General features: G+C 38.3%; 1 protein-coding gene across 2 annotated transcripts in view; it reads left to right on the top strand.

Annotated features, from left to right (window-relative positions):
• The window catches only part of KCNB2 (potassium voltage-gated channel subfamily B member 2), a 366,511-nt gene that overhangs the window by 13,849 nt on the left and 334,612 nt on the right, over window positions 1–18,050 (top strand). For both annotated transcript variants that reach the window (XM_070631508.1, XM_008515620.2), the window contains exon 2: window positions 11,978–12,660. In XM_070631508.1, coding sequence (XP_070487609.1) covers window positions 12,082–12,660 — 579 coding nt within the window. In that variant the 5' untranslated portion in view covers window positions 11,978–12,081. The remainder of the gene's footprint in view (window positions 1–11,977; window positions 12,661–18,050) is intronic.

The following is an 18,050-nucleotide window of genomic DNA, read 5'->3' as shown; positions in this document are numbered from 1 at the left end:
CAGAAAGCTTAGAAGCTATGAAGAAGCTACTTCTTAAACTCGGCTTCTGGTTTCATTCAGGCCCAGCAAAATCCTTACTTTCCAGCATAGTGAACATAGTTTGTAATTATATCCATGCAGCTAAAGCAGAACATTATGGTAAGAGTTTCTGACATTTAAAAAAAATCTAGGGAGCCATTTTCTTGTAGGCATTTTATAACATTTGGAACACTATGCTTGATATCTCTTGGTTGCTCAATAAATATTTGTTGAATGAATTAATGAAATAATTCATTTATCACTTCACCCATTAAATCATTTAAGACCTCAAAGAACTTTTAAAATTCCAAATGATGGCTAAGACTACAGCACCCATAAGTGACGATTAGATTCTCCAAAGCGCCAGGAATTAAGACATCAGCATCGTTTGCTGGTATTTTATACCTCTCTCTTCCTTTATATCAATATGTTAAAATCAGGTAGAAAACTTTAATTAGATTCTGGTTAAATAAATATTTAAGTCTATAGTATTATCTGAACCTACCAATATATGCTAAAAGCACAAATCTGAAAATTCCCATAATATTCTTTGCAGTAATCCTGTGGGTTCTTTGACAGCGAGGGCTACTTTATCCAATTTAGTATCCCCTGCACTCCATACACAATGATAGCAAAGTAACACATTGTTTTAGAAGGAAGGTAGGGAATGAGAAAAGAATGATGGACCTAAATCAGTATGTGTTATTTATAGTTTATGATCTTTTTCCCTTCTGACCATTATTGGATTAGTAGAAATTACAGATTTATGTTGTAGTCAGGAATCATTAATAATTAGGTTCAACTCATCAGTATTTATAGGTTTAACTGGGTATGAGATAGTTAGATTGCTCTTACTTCACATTTTTTCCCTTCCATTGTTCTAATTTTATATTTATTTTTGGTGCTATGATGTAGCAAGGTATAGGGGAAAGAACATGGGCTCATGAACAAGAGACTTGGCTCCTAGCACTGATGCTGGATGGACCATGGGAAGATCATTTAAATCCACCAGTGTTGTTTGCCCAGTTGGAGTGGACCCCTTCCAATATGGTGGATTTTATATTTTTGACATTAAAAAAAATATTTTTAAGCCTCTATCTTGACCATAGACGTCAAATAGCAAGACTAATAGTATTACTTTTGAAACTCATATACTAAAATTTATATTTAGTTTTAAAAATTTAGAACTGCAAAACCAATTGCCAACCCTACCATCTCGACCTATACGAAAATAATAGCATTTAATATATTTTATACATGCCACTTAGGCCAAGGGATAATGGCGCAGGCATTATTTGAGGTTCATTCTTTCCTTCTATTGCGTACTAAAAAGATTGCTCAATATTGGTCCTACATTTCCATTTATTTATCCTTCTGAGGTATCTAGAATCCTGCCATTCAAGGGAAATCCCCAGCAACTTATGAGGTTAAGAATATGGGCTTTGAGTTAACCTAATGCTGCATTGGAATCCTGGAACCAGCACTTACTAGTTGTGCTGTCTTGAGCAAGGAACTTACCTTTCTGAACCTCAGTCCCTTTATCTGTAAATCAAAGATAATAATACCCACACTAATGTGGGTTGAGAATTAATGAGAATTCTCATTATGATAATTAAATGGGATAAGCACAGTGGCTGCATATAATAATCACTCAATATGTGGTAGGTGATGAAAATGATAATTATTAACAAAATTCACAAAGCAAATGAGATCATAACTTTGGCTCTCCTTCAGATATAACTCCAAGAATATCCCTACCTTCTAGGAAATATAATGTCTGCTTATGGAAATTTTGATATTAAGCTGAAATAAAATCCAAATTGCAAATCTGAGTCTCATAGCAATAGTTTATTTTACACTGACATGCTTTTTTCTTATAATCCTGACTAAATGAGGCTTGCAAAGGTGAAAAAGAGTGCTTTAAATATCACCATCTCTAAATCTAGAATAATTAGTTCTTTCCTTGAAGGAAAAAAAAAAAGAAAAAATAGTATAAAACATTAGAGAAGAACTGAAAAAAGGGGAAAAAAATCCCTAATTACCATCTTTAAGCACCCTCTTCCTTTCAATGAAAAGAACAGCTGTCCTTTATTTCTGAATATTTTCACCCTTGGGCCAAAGTAACATTCTCTATTATACTGTTGCAACCATAGTTTTTATGATTTTCCACACTGTTTTTCAAATTATTTATTTCAAGACTGTATCATCTGGTACAAGTCACATGAACTCAGGGCTTCAGTCAGTCCATCTGTGGTCCCTAATTGTCACATTTTTATTTTAGAAAATGTTGGTGGATTATGATGAGCTCATTTTCCTCATCAAATGTTTGATATTTTCTTATCAAATTGTTCTAAATTATATTATTAGCAGTAAATTTAACATCCAAAGATTCATAGATGCCACTAGGTCATCTCATCCATCTGCCTTACATTCTTACCATTAATTATTTATTATCATTGTAGCTACCTAACATTTTACACAACAGAGACACATGGTAGATTGAGAAAGGGGGCAGGGGTAAGGGGAGGAATATTTATAAAGTACCATACACAGATGGATGCTTAATAACTGCTGTTTAATGAGCCTCACTGATGACAGGGGTGGATGGAAAACATTATTCATAAGGGATGTGGAGATGGATGTCTATAGATTAGTTAACCTCTTCCCTTTTCTACTTAATACACAGAAAAAAAATGAAGCTTATGATTACTTGTGACACATTCTGATTTCTTAAATTAGTTCCATTGATGAAGGATACCATTGATTTATTAGAAATTTTTTTCATACTAGAATCTAGAACACATTATTTTGAACATGGGCAGTCAGACAAGGAAGGAAAGCTACCTATGGATGTGGCTACCCTGAGCATCCTAAGGTGAATTTGGGTAGTAGACTGCTTTGAGTTTGAAGATGTAGCCACACACTTTCTATTGTGATTTGAATACATTGGGGAAGATTTCTGCCTCTCACTTTGTTATTTTCCTGGCCCAAATACTGCTCTGCTTGTATTTCCATTACTGTAGGGTCATGTGTTTGATTCAACTTTGCCCTCCTCTTATAGTCTTCACGTGGCAATGCATATAGAGGATTACTTAGAAACCGAAAAGATCATTCTTGAAGGGAATAAGCTCATCTTGTAAAAAAGTGCGGATTCACTAACTTTGATACTTTCTTTTCTTTTACTTTTCTTTGTTCTTTTATTGGTGGCATTTCTATCATACTGGCTTTTCTGCCTTGAACATCTTTCCTAGGAATAAGTGAGTATAGACTGAGAAATAGAAAATTCACTTTCACGAAATTTTAAACTTCAGAAATTGACAAGAGTGAACTTTTTCCTATTCTTCATCTGTCCAGTGGAATATGTACATGAGTAGTATTCATACAGAAATCTCATAGAACCATAAAATTTCAGTGTTTGAAGAAACCTTGGAGGCAATCTTGTCAGTCTCCCAAGAGGGCAGGAGTTTCTCCTGTGCATACCTGACAGGTGGTCGCCTCAGGTCCGCTTGAACATTTCCAGGCCCAGTTGTGTTTTGAGGCAGCATTTTTTATTTTGAGGCAGTACTTATTGTTAGAGACTGTTATTTATTTATCATTTGTCCCCTACATTGTTCCAGAAAATCTAGCTCTTTTTTCGAACCCAGGTCTTGTTAAAATTGGAAAATAAGGGCCAGCAGAACTTCTAAACAAATTGGAAGTTACCATCGTAAATTGAAATTCAATGATGTTAAACAAAACAAAAGGATAATAGTGCCTTGAAATTCACTATTCGTTCATTCATTCATTCTTTCAGACAGTCCACAAACATTTATTAAGGACTTGTGTTCCAAAGAAGCAAATATGGATAAGAGATGTTTATCACTCTTAAGGAACTCACAGCCAAGAAGGTGTTTTCAGTTGAAGTTCACATGGCCCCTTCTTCTTCACCCTTGTAGCTTGTATCACAGTTGTAGTTAGTTGCTTATAGAATGTCTATCTACCTCCAATAGAATGCAAACTCCATGAAGTCAGAGACTGGGCCTTAGGCAGAGGAAGGGCTTGTCAATATTTGCTGAATGAATGAATATGAAAGAATTGTAAGAGAATAGTATGATACAATGAGAAAAGTGTTATCGTAGATAGAACAAACTTTGAACCCATTGTGGCAGAAGAGATTAATTCTCCCTAGACAAGATATTTGTTCTTGACCTTGAATGTCGAGTAAGAGTTTATCAGATGCAGAATGTGGAAAAGAGCATTTCATACCTGAAAGTCATGTTGGATTTAGGGAGTGGCAATTAATGAGGTAGCTGGAATGAAAGGAAAATTATTTTTAAATAAATGTTGAAATATGAATTTGATCGTTTACTTTTTCATTCAGCTAATATTTATTGTGCGTCTTCTATATGCCAGGCACTTGGGATACAATGATGAAGATCAGACGTGATCCCTGCCCTCAAGAACTTAGACTCTAGTGGGAAGGATGGATACTAATCACTAATCAAACAGTTAAAATACTCATCCCAACAAATATAAAACTGTTCTTGCGACAACTGCTACAGTTTTAGCAGGGGCATCTGATTCTAAGTCCTTAAAGTAGGAGGTTTTTTGTGTAGTCACAGAGATTAGAGGGCTTTATGTTAGATGTGATCTTTAAATTGATATCTAAAGGTGAACAGGGGAGAGAAAAGAAGATGTGCAAATTCCCTGTGGTAGAGGGAGATTGGCACATGAAAAGAAATGAAAGAAGAAACTAGAGCAGAGAGAGAGTGAGAGGGAGCAAGGTATGTGATGGAACTGCAGAGACGAGTAGAGGACACACCTTGCAGTCCTTGCATTGTGTTGTGTCTTTATCCTGAGAGTAGGAAGCATGGAAGCATCTTCTACAGAGATAGCTCCACTCTGCTGGCTTTCGGGCTGCCGTGTACAGAGCTGACTGGAGGGGTCCAGAGCGGAAGGAGGGAATTGTCAAAAGCCGGTACCAGGGAAGCCGAGGTAGTGAAAGACCCATTCTGTGAAGTGCGCCTCTCTTCAGAACACAATCAAGTTGCCTGACTGCAGCTATTACCCTTTAAGGAAACAAAGAATGTATAGGAGATAACACGTCACAACTTAATGTAGTTTGAATCAATATTTTGACGTGGGGGTAGACAAAGAAATAAAAGCTTTTTAAAACTCCAACTGGAAGTTGAAAAGCAAAGACTAATGAGGTGAGGTGTAATGGAAAGAGGTTTATGTAGGCATCTCCAGATCTGGGTTCTAGTCTGAGTTCAGCAACTACCAGAGAGAGATCAGCCAAGTCACGTAACCTCATTGGATCTCAGTTTTGAAAGCTGTAAATAAGGGAATTGGATCATATCCAAGCTCCCTTCTGCCACATTCTGTGATTCTGGTCTCCAAATATGGGGGTATATAAAGCACAGTATAATGTTTAAGTCACAGGGACTAATCTCAAATCAGGCTCAGTATTTGAGCTTTTTATAAAAGCCACATTGCGTGTAATGTGTTCGATTATGAAGAAGTAAGGGACTGGAATGTAATCGGAAAGTGTATTTTTGCTATTAAATGGAGCCCAACTGAGAAACGTCACTTGCGGGGAATTTTACTACTAAACATTTCGGACCAATCATTACATGATCTAAAAACTAATTGTATTGGAAAACAAACCTAACAAAATGTTCGAATCCTGTCCAAACTTCATAAACATTTTAGTTGGTTTCATAGAAGCTGGATCTAACTTAGGCCAAACACCCAGATGGAACATGAAATTTAAGTCAATCGTCCAGACAGAAGATTGCCATCCACATAGAATGTCAGGTAGCGACTGAAGTTTGTGATTTTTTTTTAGGATATTCCAGGGTGTTCCCACCTCGTTTCCCATTCCTTTCGGTGGTGCCAATAGTTTCTCTGTTGGTTGCCTTTTTATTTTTCTCACCACCTTTCGTCTTTATTTATCCCCTTCACTCCATTGTGACTCTGGGAAGACTTTGCAAAAGGAGACATTTAAAAGCACACATCTTGGGCCCCAACATAAAGGGCACTTTTACTGTCATAATAGAAAATCCACCGGCTGAATGGCTGAACTCTCATATAAAAGTTTGAGCCTTTGTGTGTGTGTGTTTTGGAAAAGACTGAAAATTTCAAGTCACAACTATACCTTGTTGTTTATAAAAGGTCCAAGATGCATTATAACATCAGTATTATATTTTTCAGAGTAGAGAAGGATTTTTTATCAGCTGTGTCTTATTGAGAGGCCATTTTTCTAAAGGCAAAGCCAGCTAATTCTAGCAAACATATATATAGGATCTAATTCTTTAAATATTTCTCTGTTATGATGAAGAAAATTCATATTATGTGCTAAATAAAAGAGTTTATTTATAAGTTTGGTTATTCGGAGACATCTATGATATTGAAAGATGCTCATATTACACATTCTACTTATTGCTTGTCTTTTTCCCTTCTTACTGCAACACAATGCTTCCTTTGACCACTGAAAGCAAAGCTTTTAGGATTTTGTTTGAGTGTATCTAAAAAAAGCATCGGTTATCTCAAGGATAAAAGTCTTAGATCTTTTTTAAACTAAGGAGTAAATAGTTGTGCTAAAATCGAGGAACATATTGATATTAGCAGCCTTTGATTGCAGGAAAGAAATGCCACCTGCCACCTTAATGTGGACAAGGACAGTGTTTCAGTTATTACTAGAACTTGACATATTAAAAACAATAAAAGTGTGAAATTCATTAATATTTCTGGCCAGATTCTAAAGTAATTAAGTAGATTAGTTGAATTTCTTAGGATAGCTGAAAGTTTCCAGGACCTTACTGGAAAATACTATCTGTTTATCTTTCTCAAATAAATTTGATTTGTTTTGAACTCGCTATAATTTTACTGTTTTTCGTTAGCAAATTCTGGAGATGCTTTTTAAAATTTCAGTAAGTACTAACACTTTTCTTTAAAAGAGCATTGATTACATTTTCAACTTACGGTTATAATGGCTTTCTCTCCAGATATTTACTGCAAATAATCTTTGTGGGTCTCTGAAACAGAAAGAACTGTTACAGAAAAAGATGCATTTACTACTTAATACCATACACGAACATTTAGGAAAATGCTTTAGAGCTGTGCGGAGAGTCAGTTAGACTTAAAGGTCTCAGAGCTGCTTGTTTGCAAATGCCTGCTCAGCGTGTACTATCAACACAGAAATGAAATGTTAAACATCACTTAGGTCTTTCGAAAGATTTGCTTGTCATCTTCACGGGATCGCACATGGGACTTATCCTGCCTGGCTACACTAAGGAAGTGTCAAGTGTATGACACAATGGTAGTATTTTTGAGACTACAGTAAAAAAAAAAAAAAAAAAAAAAATCCTACTCCCCAACCTGGAATCTCACGCTGTAATTAGGATGCCATGATCAGAAAGTTGTGTTTTGTCAGGTTTGGCCCTGAACGAGTGGCAGCATAATTCCACGCTGCTGGTAGGAGCATGGTGCAGCTGTGCAGAACGAGAATGTTTGTTGTTGTTTATTATTCAGAGGCGCTTTTTTCTCTAACAGACTAATGAAAGGATGTTTAGTACATTGCACTGGCCCACCGATTGTTGCAAGTTTGACTTACAGTTGATCAAAGGAGGTGGAATAAACCAGCACACTGCCAGAAGATTCCTTGAGATTTTGCCCTTGACATAAAAATGCGTGTTGTTTATAACTGACTATTTATGTGTATAAATTCTACACAGTTGCGTAATGTCTACACAGTTTAAACACTGAATTATTACAATTTATATTGTACTTGTATACTAAATTGAATTGCGTGATTAATTCTTAAGGGGTAAAATTATTATGATAGACATAATTTCACTTGTACAACTGTATATGAGAAAATGTGTCCTATCTACTTTAATTACTAAAATTAAACACAAAAATTTTGCAAGCTCTCAAGAGGGGCAAGACATAGTACCTAACCCAGAGGAAACTGACGGATTCATCGTTAGAAGTAAAATTAATATGGTTGCAAAGAGCATCAATAAAAAATGAAAAGTTGAAATGTAGAACATCAACTAAGCACTAAATAAAATAAATGAAACTTTTATGATGTTCTGAAAGTAGTCTGTTTGAAGCCCTGATAAATATTAGAGGGCTGTTGAAATGAAATATGAAAACCACCTTTTCTCAAGAAATTAGACACCAAAAAAATGTTTTCATTGACTCAGAGGTACTATGATATGTTCATTTCTATCTAAAGTAAGGATGGTGATTGGAGTGGCAGGGTGGTAAAGGCCACAGAATCATAGTGGGAGGAAAAATTAACCAAGTGTCATTGGAAATCAAAGAATTGCAGCCATGGAAATGCCATTATTTAATGGGTGAGGGGGATGCAGAAGGTCAACTCAACTGGACCCAGGGCTCCTGAGCCCCTTTTTCCATCTCAGACAAACTCCCGTAAAAAGCAATTCAGTTTAGATGTTTTTCTCTTCTTTTGGAGAGAGACATGGTATTTTCAGCTGCAGAGATTTTCATGTTAAGGATATAGAAAACTTTAGGAAGTATGAACAAGTTTAAAAATATAGAATTTGGGTTTGTGGTTGGTTAAGAGACTGTTAGAATAGAAAGATCCAGAGAACAGGATAGGAAGAGAGGGAGAGGAAAGGAAGAAACATAAGAAAGATGTGGGGAAGTAGAGACGGCAAAGTGGGAGAGAAAAACCACAGAGGAAGAGAAAGAAAGGAGAATGACAGGCAGGCAGATGAAAGGCTCAGTGAGTTTCAAAGATCCTGTTGATCAGGGCTTATGCTTCGCACTGTGCTGGAATTAGAGGCTTCCAAATGTGACCACATGTTTTCTACTCCTATTCTGAAGGCTTGATTAACTCTGTGAACACTGTTCACAGCTCTTCAACTGCTCAAGAACTTATGCCTTTGGGCCTCCACTCTTTATCAGGTAACAAGCAGAATATTCTGCCAAGGGAGAATAGAAAATTTTTAACTGCAGTAACAATAATCAGAGCAGATAGTCTTTAAGTCTTAAGAACATCAAATCAACAGGCCACATTCCCTCATCCTCAGTTTCTCTACCCCCACTTTGAAGAAAGGGCATTGAATTTCAGTCTGTCTCTTGTTGTGGGATTTGTAATCAACACTGGATTTCTTTTAATAGAAAGTTCTTGATCAGTAAAGAAGATATTTTGAAATGTAAGTCTTGTGACCTCTCTTCATTTGAGACACACACTCCACAAAAAGGAAAATTCACTCTAAGTCTTGGAGTAAAATTATTTCAGATAAATGGTGACCTACCGGTGACCATGACATGGCATTTAATGACTTTTACAAGAAAGCAAGTCACACTAAGCCCTTGACCACAATCGGGAGATGTTCATGTCATGTTAGGATTTGCTCTCACTCTTTCTGGAAGACCTCTCATCTGATATTATACACTGTTCAAAAACTGTTTATCTTTGTTATGTTAATACATGACATGATATTCCAAAAAGAGTAAATTTATTTTATGTTTACTTGTAGCCAAATTAAAAACGGTTAGCTTTCCTGCTTAGCGTTCATGAGGACTGTTCACATAATCTATATGGATTGCTGAGATGTCGTTGTTCCTGCAACCAAGTTATTTAGAAGAGAACAGACATTCAGATTCACCACATATATAGTCCGTTGTCTCCTGAATACAGAATTTGGACGTGGTCATCAATGGCATCAAAGATATGTGCTGTGACGTGACTGTTATGTGTACATATAGTGCTCAGTAGTGAAAAGGTGGGACTCACAATTCATGACCTTATGGGCTTATAATCCACTTGAGAAGACAGAACATCTGCATAAGGAAAGAAATTTAAATGCTAGAATTTATTTAATAGACACTGGTGTAGCTTTTAATCTTAGTTTTCTTTCAGTGACTGGAAACCAAACTTAAAGAGAAATATGGATTTACTTGTTCTATTCAGATATACCTCTCTGTAGTGAGCACTTCACATAAAGGATCTCATTTAATCATCATAATACTGCCTATGAAGTCGATGCTATTATCCTCATTTTGTAGATTAAGAAATTGAGGCTCAGAAAATTTGTTACTTATCCAGTCATTGTAATTCTTCTTTCTTTTTGTAAAAATAGGAATTTTTGTCATCTGTGATGAAAGTGTGTATGTATAGGTTTAAAATATTTCTGTAACTATGTTGAAAAAACTCCCAATTCAAGTGTATTTATTGGCCATGTTTGAATACTTATATAGTCCATCTACACTTTTTTTCATAAATTTGACTTGTTTTCATTCGAGAGGATACTTGGCTTCCAGATGGAGAAATAAATTTAACTTACAGGAGTGGAGAAACCAGAGGCATACAGATATTGGTGTGTATCTTAAAAGAGAGTTCTAATTATAAGGACCTCTTAAATCTAAAAGCTTTTCCCTTTGGTATGAGCCATCAACTGTGTGAAACATGGTATTTTACTTTAAAAGTGGTGTCTTGGATCAATTGCTTGAAGTTCCATGATCTTCTGTGAAAACATTACAGGGGAAGATCAAGTAAGAAGATGCTTGCTGCTGGAGATCAGAATAATAGATCAACAAGAGGAATGACTAGAGCAGTAATGTCTTAAAGAATTAGTACACAGGAGAAAGGAGCTGTGGAGAAAAAGAACATGAACACACACACACTGACATAACTATGTACATACAAGCATATATGCACATAACATGTGAACATAGATGTATGTTAGGCAAGTGATCCAAATAATTCCATTTATGCACTTTTCTGGGCATATACATTAGCTCTGCTCGATCTTTTGTCAGCTGTCTTGTGGAAAACAATTAAAGAATTTATTCATTATTTAACATTTATTAAATCCTCACAATATGTGAGCACTGTGCTCAGGGATAAGGATATAATAACAGAGAAGATAGTCTTTGTCTTCAAGAGCTCCCAGCATCCTATGGGAAGGATGTTATGTGGTGGTATGAGGAAACAGAAGAGACATTCACAGAGAGTTTCATGATCCTAGAGGAGGGATATCATGGAGGACTTTCTGGAGGAGGTGATGTCTGAACTGAGTCTTGAAGAGCAAGCAGCAGTTTGTCAAAAGGAAATGGGAAAGGTGGAGGGCAGTCCAGGAGACAGCATGAAGAAAGACCGGGAGGTTGAGACAGAATGATGTGTGTGGTCTGAGGTCACTGGAATCTAGTGATGAGGGAGAGATGAGAGGTGATGGTGGAGAGGTAGACCAGATCTGGTAGGGCTAACCAGACTTTATACTGCCAGTAACCATGAGCCTTTGTAGGGTTTAAATCTTGGCAAGGTCACATTTGTATCTTAGCAGATCATTCTAGTAGCTGTGTGGAGAATGGTTTTTAGGTAGACAAAACCAGACTTCAGGATCTTGTTTAAGAGGCTGTTACAGAAAAGTAGGCAAGACATGCTGAGGGTATGAACCAGAATCATGGTTCAAGGGTAACGGGGACTGGGTAGTGGTGGCAGGGGGCTTCAGTGACGTTTAAGAGATGCAGTTGGTTAAGACCTGGTGCTTATTTGGATGTGGCTGGATGGATCAGGATTTCTCAGAGTTTTAACTTGGGTGTTGGGTGTGGGGCTGGGAAGAGCCATAAATCTGGGATGGAGAAGGAACCAGAACTGGTTGGGCAGGTTGGAGGTGTGTTCAGTTTAGTTGAAGGCGTCTGAGGTTTATCTAGGAAGAGTTGATCAGCGCATGGATATTTTAGTCTAGAGCTTGAGAAGGAGGTCTCTGGTGACATGTTGGGAGTTGTCAACCTATAGGTGTATAAAATTGAGTACACAGCCTCTTCTGTATAGGACACTGTGTTATCTTTTCCTCCCTTCTTATATCTTAAAGCAAAGATTTATATCTCCATAAATACACAGTAATACACCTCTTGGTTGTGCATGAACAGAGAGAGCCCATAGAATAAGAAATGCTGAAGGAAAAATGCCAGTAACCAAATGGTTGTTGCTGTTTTCCAGTTGTGTCCGTGGAAATGCCTGCCTCAGAGGGATATCGCTCCAGTTGACCTCCCCACGGCTCACTCTTTGGAAGACCCTGGCTCTGCAGCTTCGTTCAGTTCAAAATGGCAGAAAAGGCTGCCCCTGGCTTAAACAGGAAGACTTCAAGGTCGACACTTTCTCTCCCACCGGAACCCGTGGACATCATTAGGAGCAAAACGTGCTCCCGGAGAGTTAAGATCAACGTGGGGGGTCTCAACCACGAGGTGCTGTGGAGAACGTTGGACCGGCTGCCCCGCACACGCCTGGGGAAGCTGCGGGACTGCAACACCCACGAGAGCCTCCTGGAGGTGTGCGATGACTACAACCTGAATGAGAATGAGTATTTCTTTGATCGGCATCCGGGAGCCTTCACTTCCATCTTAAATTTCTACCGGACAGGGAAACTCCACATGATGGAAGAAATGTGTGCTCTCTCCTTTGGCCAAGAGCTTGATTACTGGGGCATTGATGAGATCTACTTGGAGTCCTGTTGCCAGGCCAGGTATCATCAAAAGAAGGAGCAGATGAACGAAGAACTGAGGCGAGAGGCAGAGACCATGCGGGAGCGGGAGGGAGAAGAGTTTGATAACACCTGCTGCCCTGAAAAAAGGAAGAAACTGTGGGACTTGCTGGAGAAACCCAACTCATCCGTGGCTGCCAAGGTATGAAAAGCGTGGCGCTGCTTTCCTGTGGGTGGTCAGAAAAGGTTGTTGCCTACATTCCAGAGCGTGTCATTTTCTTCATGTAAGATGTGTTGGTAAGACAGAACAGAATAGGGCTACACGGACAGTGAAAAATACTTTCTAAAACCTTGTTTAGTCAAATGCGGTTTTTCTTCCTGTGTAATGTCATAAAATGGCATTACTCTTTGGTAAATGTCATTATTATGTAGGAACAGGTCTGGGCGACAGAGTATCAGAGAGTTCTCGTTTCCCTGGTGCTGTGTGGTGTTGGTGACTTGGAGGTTGAAGAGAAAGCACTGGCTCAGCTTGGTCAGGCGTGGGACCTCGGCTGCATCCTGAGTAAAGGCAGGGTGCCATCACTGAAAGTAGCGGAGGCGCCTCCTGGCCCGGTTCTCCAGGGGTGCAAGGAAAGAGGAGAGTGCGGCCTCATGTAGCTCAGAGGACTGGGGAGCCCCACACCTGAGGAAGGTGCAATCTTATTAGGCTGTGTTAGGAATAAATCAGTGTCTGGAAGGCATCCATTTACCTCCCCTTGTGAAGACTACTCTGACAATGATCTTCCTCATTCTTATTGTATATTATTTTCCGCAATTGAGGGATTACTGTATCTCAGAGTTTGTGAAGTGTTTGCCTAAAATGAAGGTAAATTCATATGTTTCCATTGTGTCTGCGTATATCTGAATCTCAGAATACGTTTTTTTCCCACTAATTTCAGTGTTTAATTCAACTGCATGATTCTGTTTATCTGAATTTATTTAGAGCTTTGAGAGAGTTAGCTCAAACTGATTTTCGGCCCATATATTTAGTTCTGTATTGCAATGTGAATTATAAATAAAAGGTCAAAAGAGTCATCCTTAGCTGCAGAAGCATAGTATTGATATTTTGTGCATATTAGATGAAAATGGAACATGGAATAGAAAAAAGTGTGTCATCTTATGAATTCTTTAAATTGCTTACAGTTTTTTCATTATTCTTTCTTATAAACAATAAAGATTGCAGAAATATAATAGACTATATGTGCCTTTTGACTGGAAATTAAGATTCCACGTGCTAATCTACAATATATAAATATTGTAAATAATCAGCTGAATGCAGATGATCATAAAACTGCTTCTTGCACTGTTTAATATGTCTCATTTTGCATCGTGTTGACTTCTAAAGGCATTTTACTTTCCAGCCAGGATGTGGAACTAAATGAAATAAAGTGTTGTACATAATGAGGAAATGCACATTTGTGGCAAATGGAAGATTTCGGCTAGGTCTTTTTGTAGTTATGAGTAATTTGTTTACTTTTGCTTGACCTGTAAGAAAGACATAGACGTGCTACCTTTGTGAGTTTTGCTTGAGAAGGTTCCTGCTCTTTCCAATGTCAGGTGTTTAGTTACATATTTGAGTTTCTACTAGAAATATGGAGTGAGGTTTGAAGATGAATGAGATAAACTCTGGATTTAAGGGAGTATTTTGGATGTTAAATTAACTCTTTCAGGCCTTTAGGCAATTGAATAAATCCTTGTTCCACCAAAAGTTCCAGAGAGATTTAGCCAACTATGTAAAAATAAGCAACTGAATCAAGGAAAATTTGAGAGGTTAATGTGGTTTATTTGCTCATAACAACATGATTGACACCTATCCAAAGTTAAGTACTGCTATAGAAAAAATTTTAAAATATAAATGTGTTTTTTTCTGATTAATTTCTGGTAAGGATGAAATAAGGTCAATAACGTGATTTCCCAGAAGAGAAAGTTACTTAATCTCTAAATTTTAGAAGCAGCAGCCATCTCTTGATCTCTAACAAGGTGATGTTGATAATGACCTTTTACTATATATTATTATATACCCCTATGCCTCAGACGGATGATTTAAACTTGCTTCAAATTATGGATGTACAGATAAGATATCTACCTATAATCTATACCCAGCTGCTAAGGACCTGAGTTTTGGAAATTTTTATGTACTTATAAATAATTAATTTGTTTCCAAATTATTAATCAAGCTAAGTGAATCTTTGCTAACCTAAGTATATCCTTTACTAAGTTTTCATAAAGGATTTGTGTTTGTTTATTTAAATATCTACATTTTCCTCTCTGTTTGAATAGTGAAATATTATGGAAATTACTTCCACGTGATTATATAGTAGTTTAGTGAAAGTATTGTTCATTTGTCTGAAGTTCGGAGCCTGTTAAAAACAGCTCTGTGTGATGTATAAACCAGTGCCTTTTCCAGTACTCTTCTCAAGTGGTGTGACTTGTTATTTTTCCGGAATAATTCTTGCTAGGGGGAGTGCAAGTGCTCCATGTGTGTGAATAGTATTTTTACAACTTAGGGACAATGAGTTTGGTTAAAGCTGCAGTAGAATGATACATTAACCCTCACTATTTATATTATGGGTGCATCTGGAGCCTCCTTAAACTGTGAAGCTCTTGGGTCGGAATGCTTGGAATCTGTGTGTTTTTCCTAACTTGCTTAGGAGGGAAGACATCTTTGGAAGAGAATATCTGTTTATCTTGTCTTTTCAATGATTGCCTGTTCCATTTGGTAGTTCGCTTGAGCGTATATAGAATGCCCTCTCTCCGCTACACGCATTAAAGTAGACGTGTAGAAAGACACTCTCTTCTCTCCAGAATTTAAAAAATATCCTCTTAGCTTAAACAGGGATTTCATGTCCTGGAAAATATTTGTTTTTTTCTCTTTTAGTTTTTCTGCATTTCATAATTTATCCATAATATTTCTGTAATAAAGTATAAAAGTTATGAGATTACTTGCCATATCTTTAGCATGGAAGGAAAAACTTGACCTTTTCTGTTAAATATTGCACAGTAAGTTAAAGTATCTCTTCACTGACATAGAATAAATACTCAGCAATCAATTAAGTAATAATTGTTTAGCCCATGCTGTGTGCATCCGCTATGATATAGAAAACTATTCCAAGGCCCATTGACCTTGGGTATGACCCTGACAATCACAATTTGGCTCTTATAAAACCTGCTTCTTGCTGTCACTTCTATTAATTGAACTTTCTGGTTTATTAATAACTGAAAAAAATGCCAAAACGGAGTTTAAAAATGTGGTATATTTCAAATGTCTATATTTAACAGTTTAACGTTTTTACACATAGACAGAATACCGTGAAATACAATTGCACTTTTCACAAAATAATGACAGGGCTAATAGTTTTCTGTAGTGTGATATGATCTGGTAATGCGACACAAGTTTGAATCTGTATGATGGACTTGTCTTCTTTCAATCTTGTCCATGTGTCTTGGTGACTGTATATATACCCTCATGTAGAGATAATGGACAAAGCTTAAATTTAAGGGCCATTTGCAAATGTGGGGCCCAGCCAAATGGACCTAGGGGATGGCTGGCACAAATCTCTGGGTTACCATGACGTGGACTTGCTGGCTCTGGTATGCCTTTCATAGGAGTGTGCAAGGGGAGGACTTGGGCTTAACTGGCTGCCAGTTTCCTGGGCAGGCAATTGGAATTAGGCTCGATCCTGTACCTCTTCCAGCCCTGGGCAATTTAGTCAGCCTCTGGACTGGAAACATTTTTCTCTCTTTGGCCTCTTCCCAAAGGAACTGCAGTATCTGTTCCCCTTTAAATATTGCATATGATGACTTCGGTCTAAGAGGTGTTTTGAAAGCATTTAAGGGAATGGTCCAATGGCCTGCGGTGTTATCAGCCTTTGGGTTGAAACAACACCCAGGAAGGATCACAGCCCACCTGAGAGTTGACAGTACCGTACAGCGCTGGAATCTGTAGAAGGTCGAGGACAAAGGAAGTCAGCCGGGTCTTCAAGCAAACCCAGTCAGGAATGGCTGAGCCTTCTGAGGCAAGCCTCAACCTGGACACATAAGTGGATGTGGCGTGCAGGACAATGCCAGCCAACAGGCCCATCTCAAGTGTCAAGTCAGGAAGCTAGACTGTAAGCAGCCTTTATTTGATAAGAACAATACAAGGCAGAACCTGCAGAAAGACATTTCTGTCCATCTGAACCAGTACAGTGAGAGTCACCCAGCAACCCTGTTGGGCAGGGTCCATGGTCGAGTGGAGGCACTGTTTATTATCTGCTTCCGTCTCCTCAATTTCCCTATTTATCCACAGCCATCACTTGTTTACCTAAGGACTCGTCCCTCATCCTCGTACATTTTTTCCCCCATTTTCTTTCTCTCCTTCTTTTTCATCCCTCCCTCCCCCCTCACCCCTCTTTTTCCCTCTCTCAAGAAAGGGACAATGATTAACTAGAGAATTATTTCTCAATCTTTCATTTTCTCCCCTTAAGGAGAAGAATTAATTTAAATTTAAATTCTCCTCAAAGAGAGAAACTAAATACTAAAGAAGATTTTGTCAGGTAGGATGGGACTTGGAGAGCTACAAACTATTGTACCAGCTAAGATTTTTTTTACCCCTCCCTCCCCTCAAGAACCAATTTTCACCCCCTGGCAGGGACTTTGCTCCAATGGAAAATGCACAGAATGGAGGAAAGGAGGTGCCTGTGTTTCCTGCCTCGGTCCCATTACCTCCACATGTCCACAGGACCATCGTCATTGGCATGGTGCAGCACAGCCCCTAAAGCAAGCCTGGGAAGGGTCGGGAGACCTCAGGCATCCTTGGATAAAGAGGGATGCCGGTGGTGGCAGATGTGCAGAGTTGGTCCCTGGAACTCCAGCTCTCTGGAGAGCCAGAGGTCAAAGTTCTGAGTTTCCCAGGGGATGGGGCCTGTTTGGTGACCCTGTTGATGATAACTTCTTGAGAACCATACTCCCTCTTCTAACTGCATTAGAGTGTGGCCTTTCAAGTCATGGAAATAGTAAAGAGAAAATAAATCCAAATCGAACAAAAACTCCTGTGTACTCATGAAGGGGAAAAGAATGCATAACATTCTCATTCTATTTATAGTTTATAGATCAGTTATTCTAAATGCTTTGAATGAAAAAAAGACAAGTATTGGAACAGAGCCAGAAATTATTTCCTTTTAGTCCGTGAACAGAACTTGCACATCTTGTGCGTAGATATACAGGCAGTCAAGTGAACAACTGTGCCCAGACGAAACTCTCACTTTAGCTTTCCGGGTGACTTTCTTAGGGATGAACAGTAGCAGTAGCCATTAAAATAATAAGTGGGCCCCCAAATGAACTGGTGCAGTATGAGCACACACAGCAGTCTGCCTACGTCGCGGCACCCTTGTGGACTGTGCAGTGCTCCAGTTCTTATCCAGGATTACCGGTGGCCTCATTAGTGTGCCAATCATACTGTTTCTGTGTTGTTTACTCTTTTCCCCTCTTGGCCTTTCCTTCTATCCTACGGATGAGGCTGTCTATGCTCTTCTGATAACACAGCTAAGGAGTTCAGAGGTGCTCGCAGGAGAG

Source organism: Equus przewalskii, chromosome 8 (assembly GCF_037783145.1).
Source record: "Equus przewalskii isolate Varuska chromosome 8, EquPr2, whole genome shotgun sequence".
Classification (NCBI taxonomy): Eukaryota; Metazoa; Chordata; class Mammalia; order Perissodactyla; family Equidae; genus Equus; species Equus przewalskii.
This window is presented reverse-complemented; position numbering and strand designations above follow the sequence as displayed.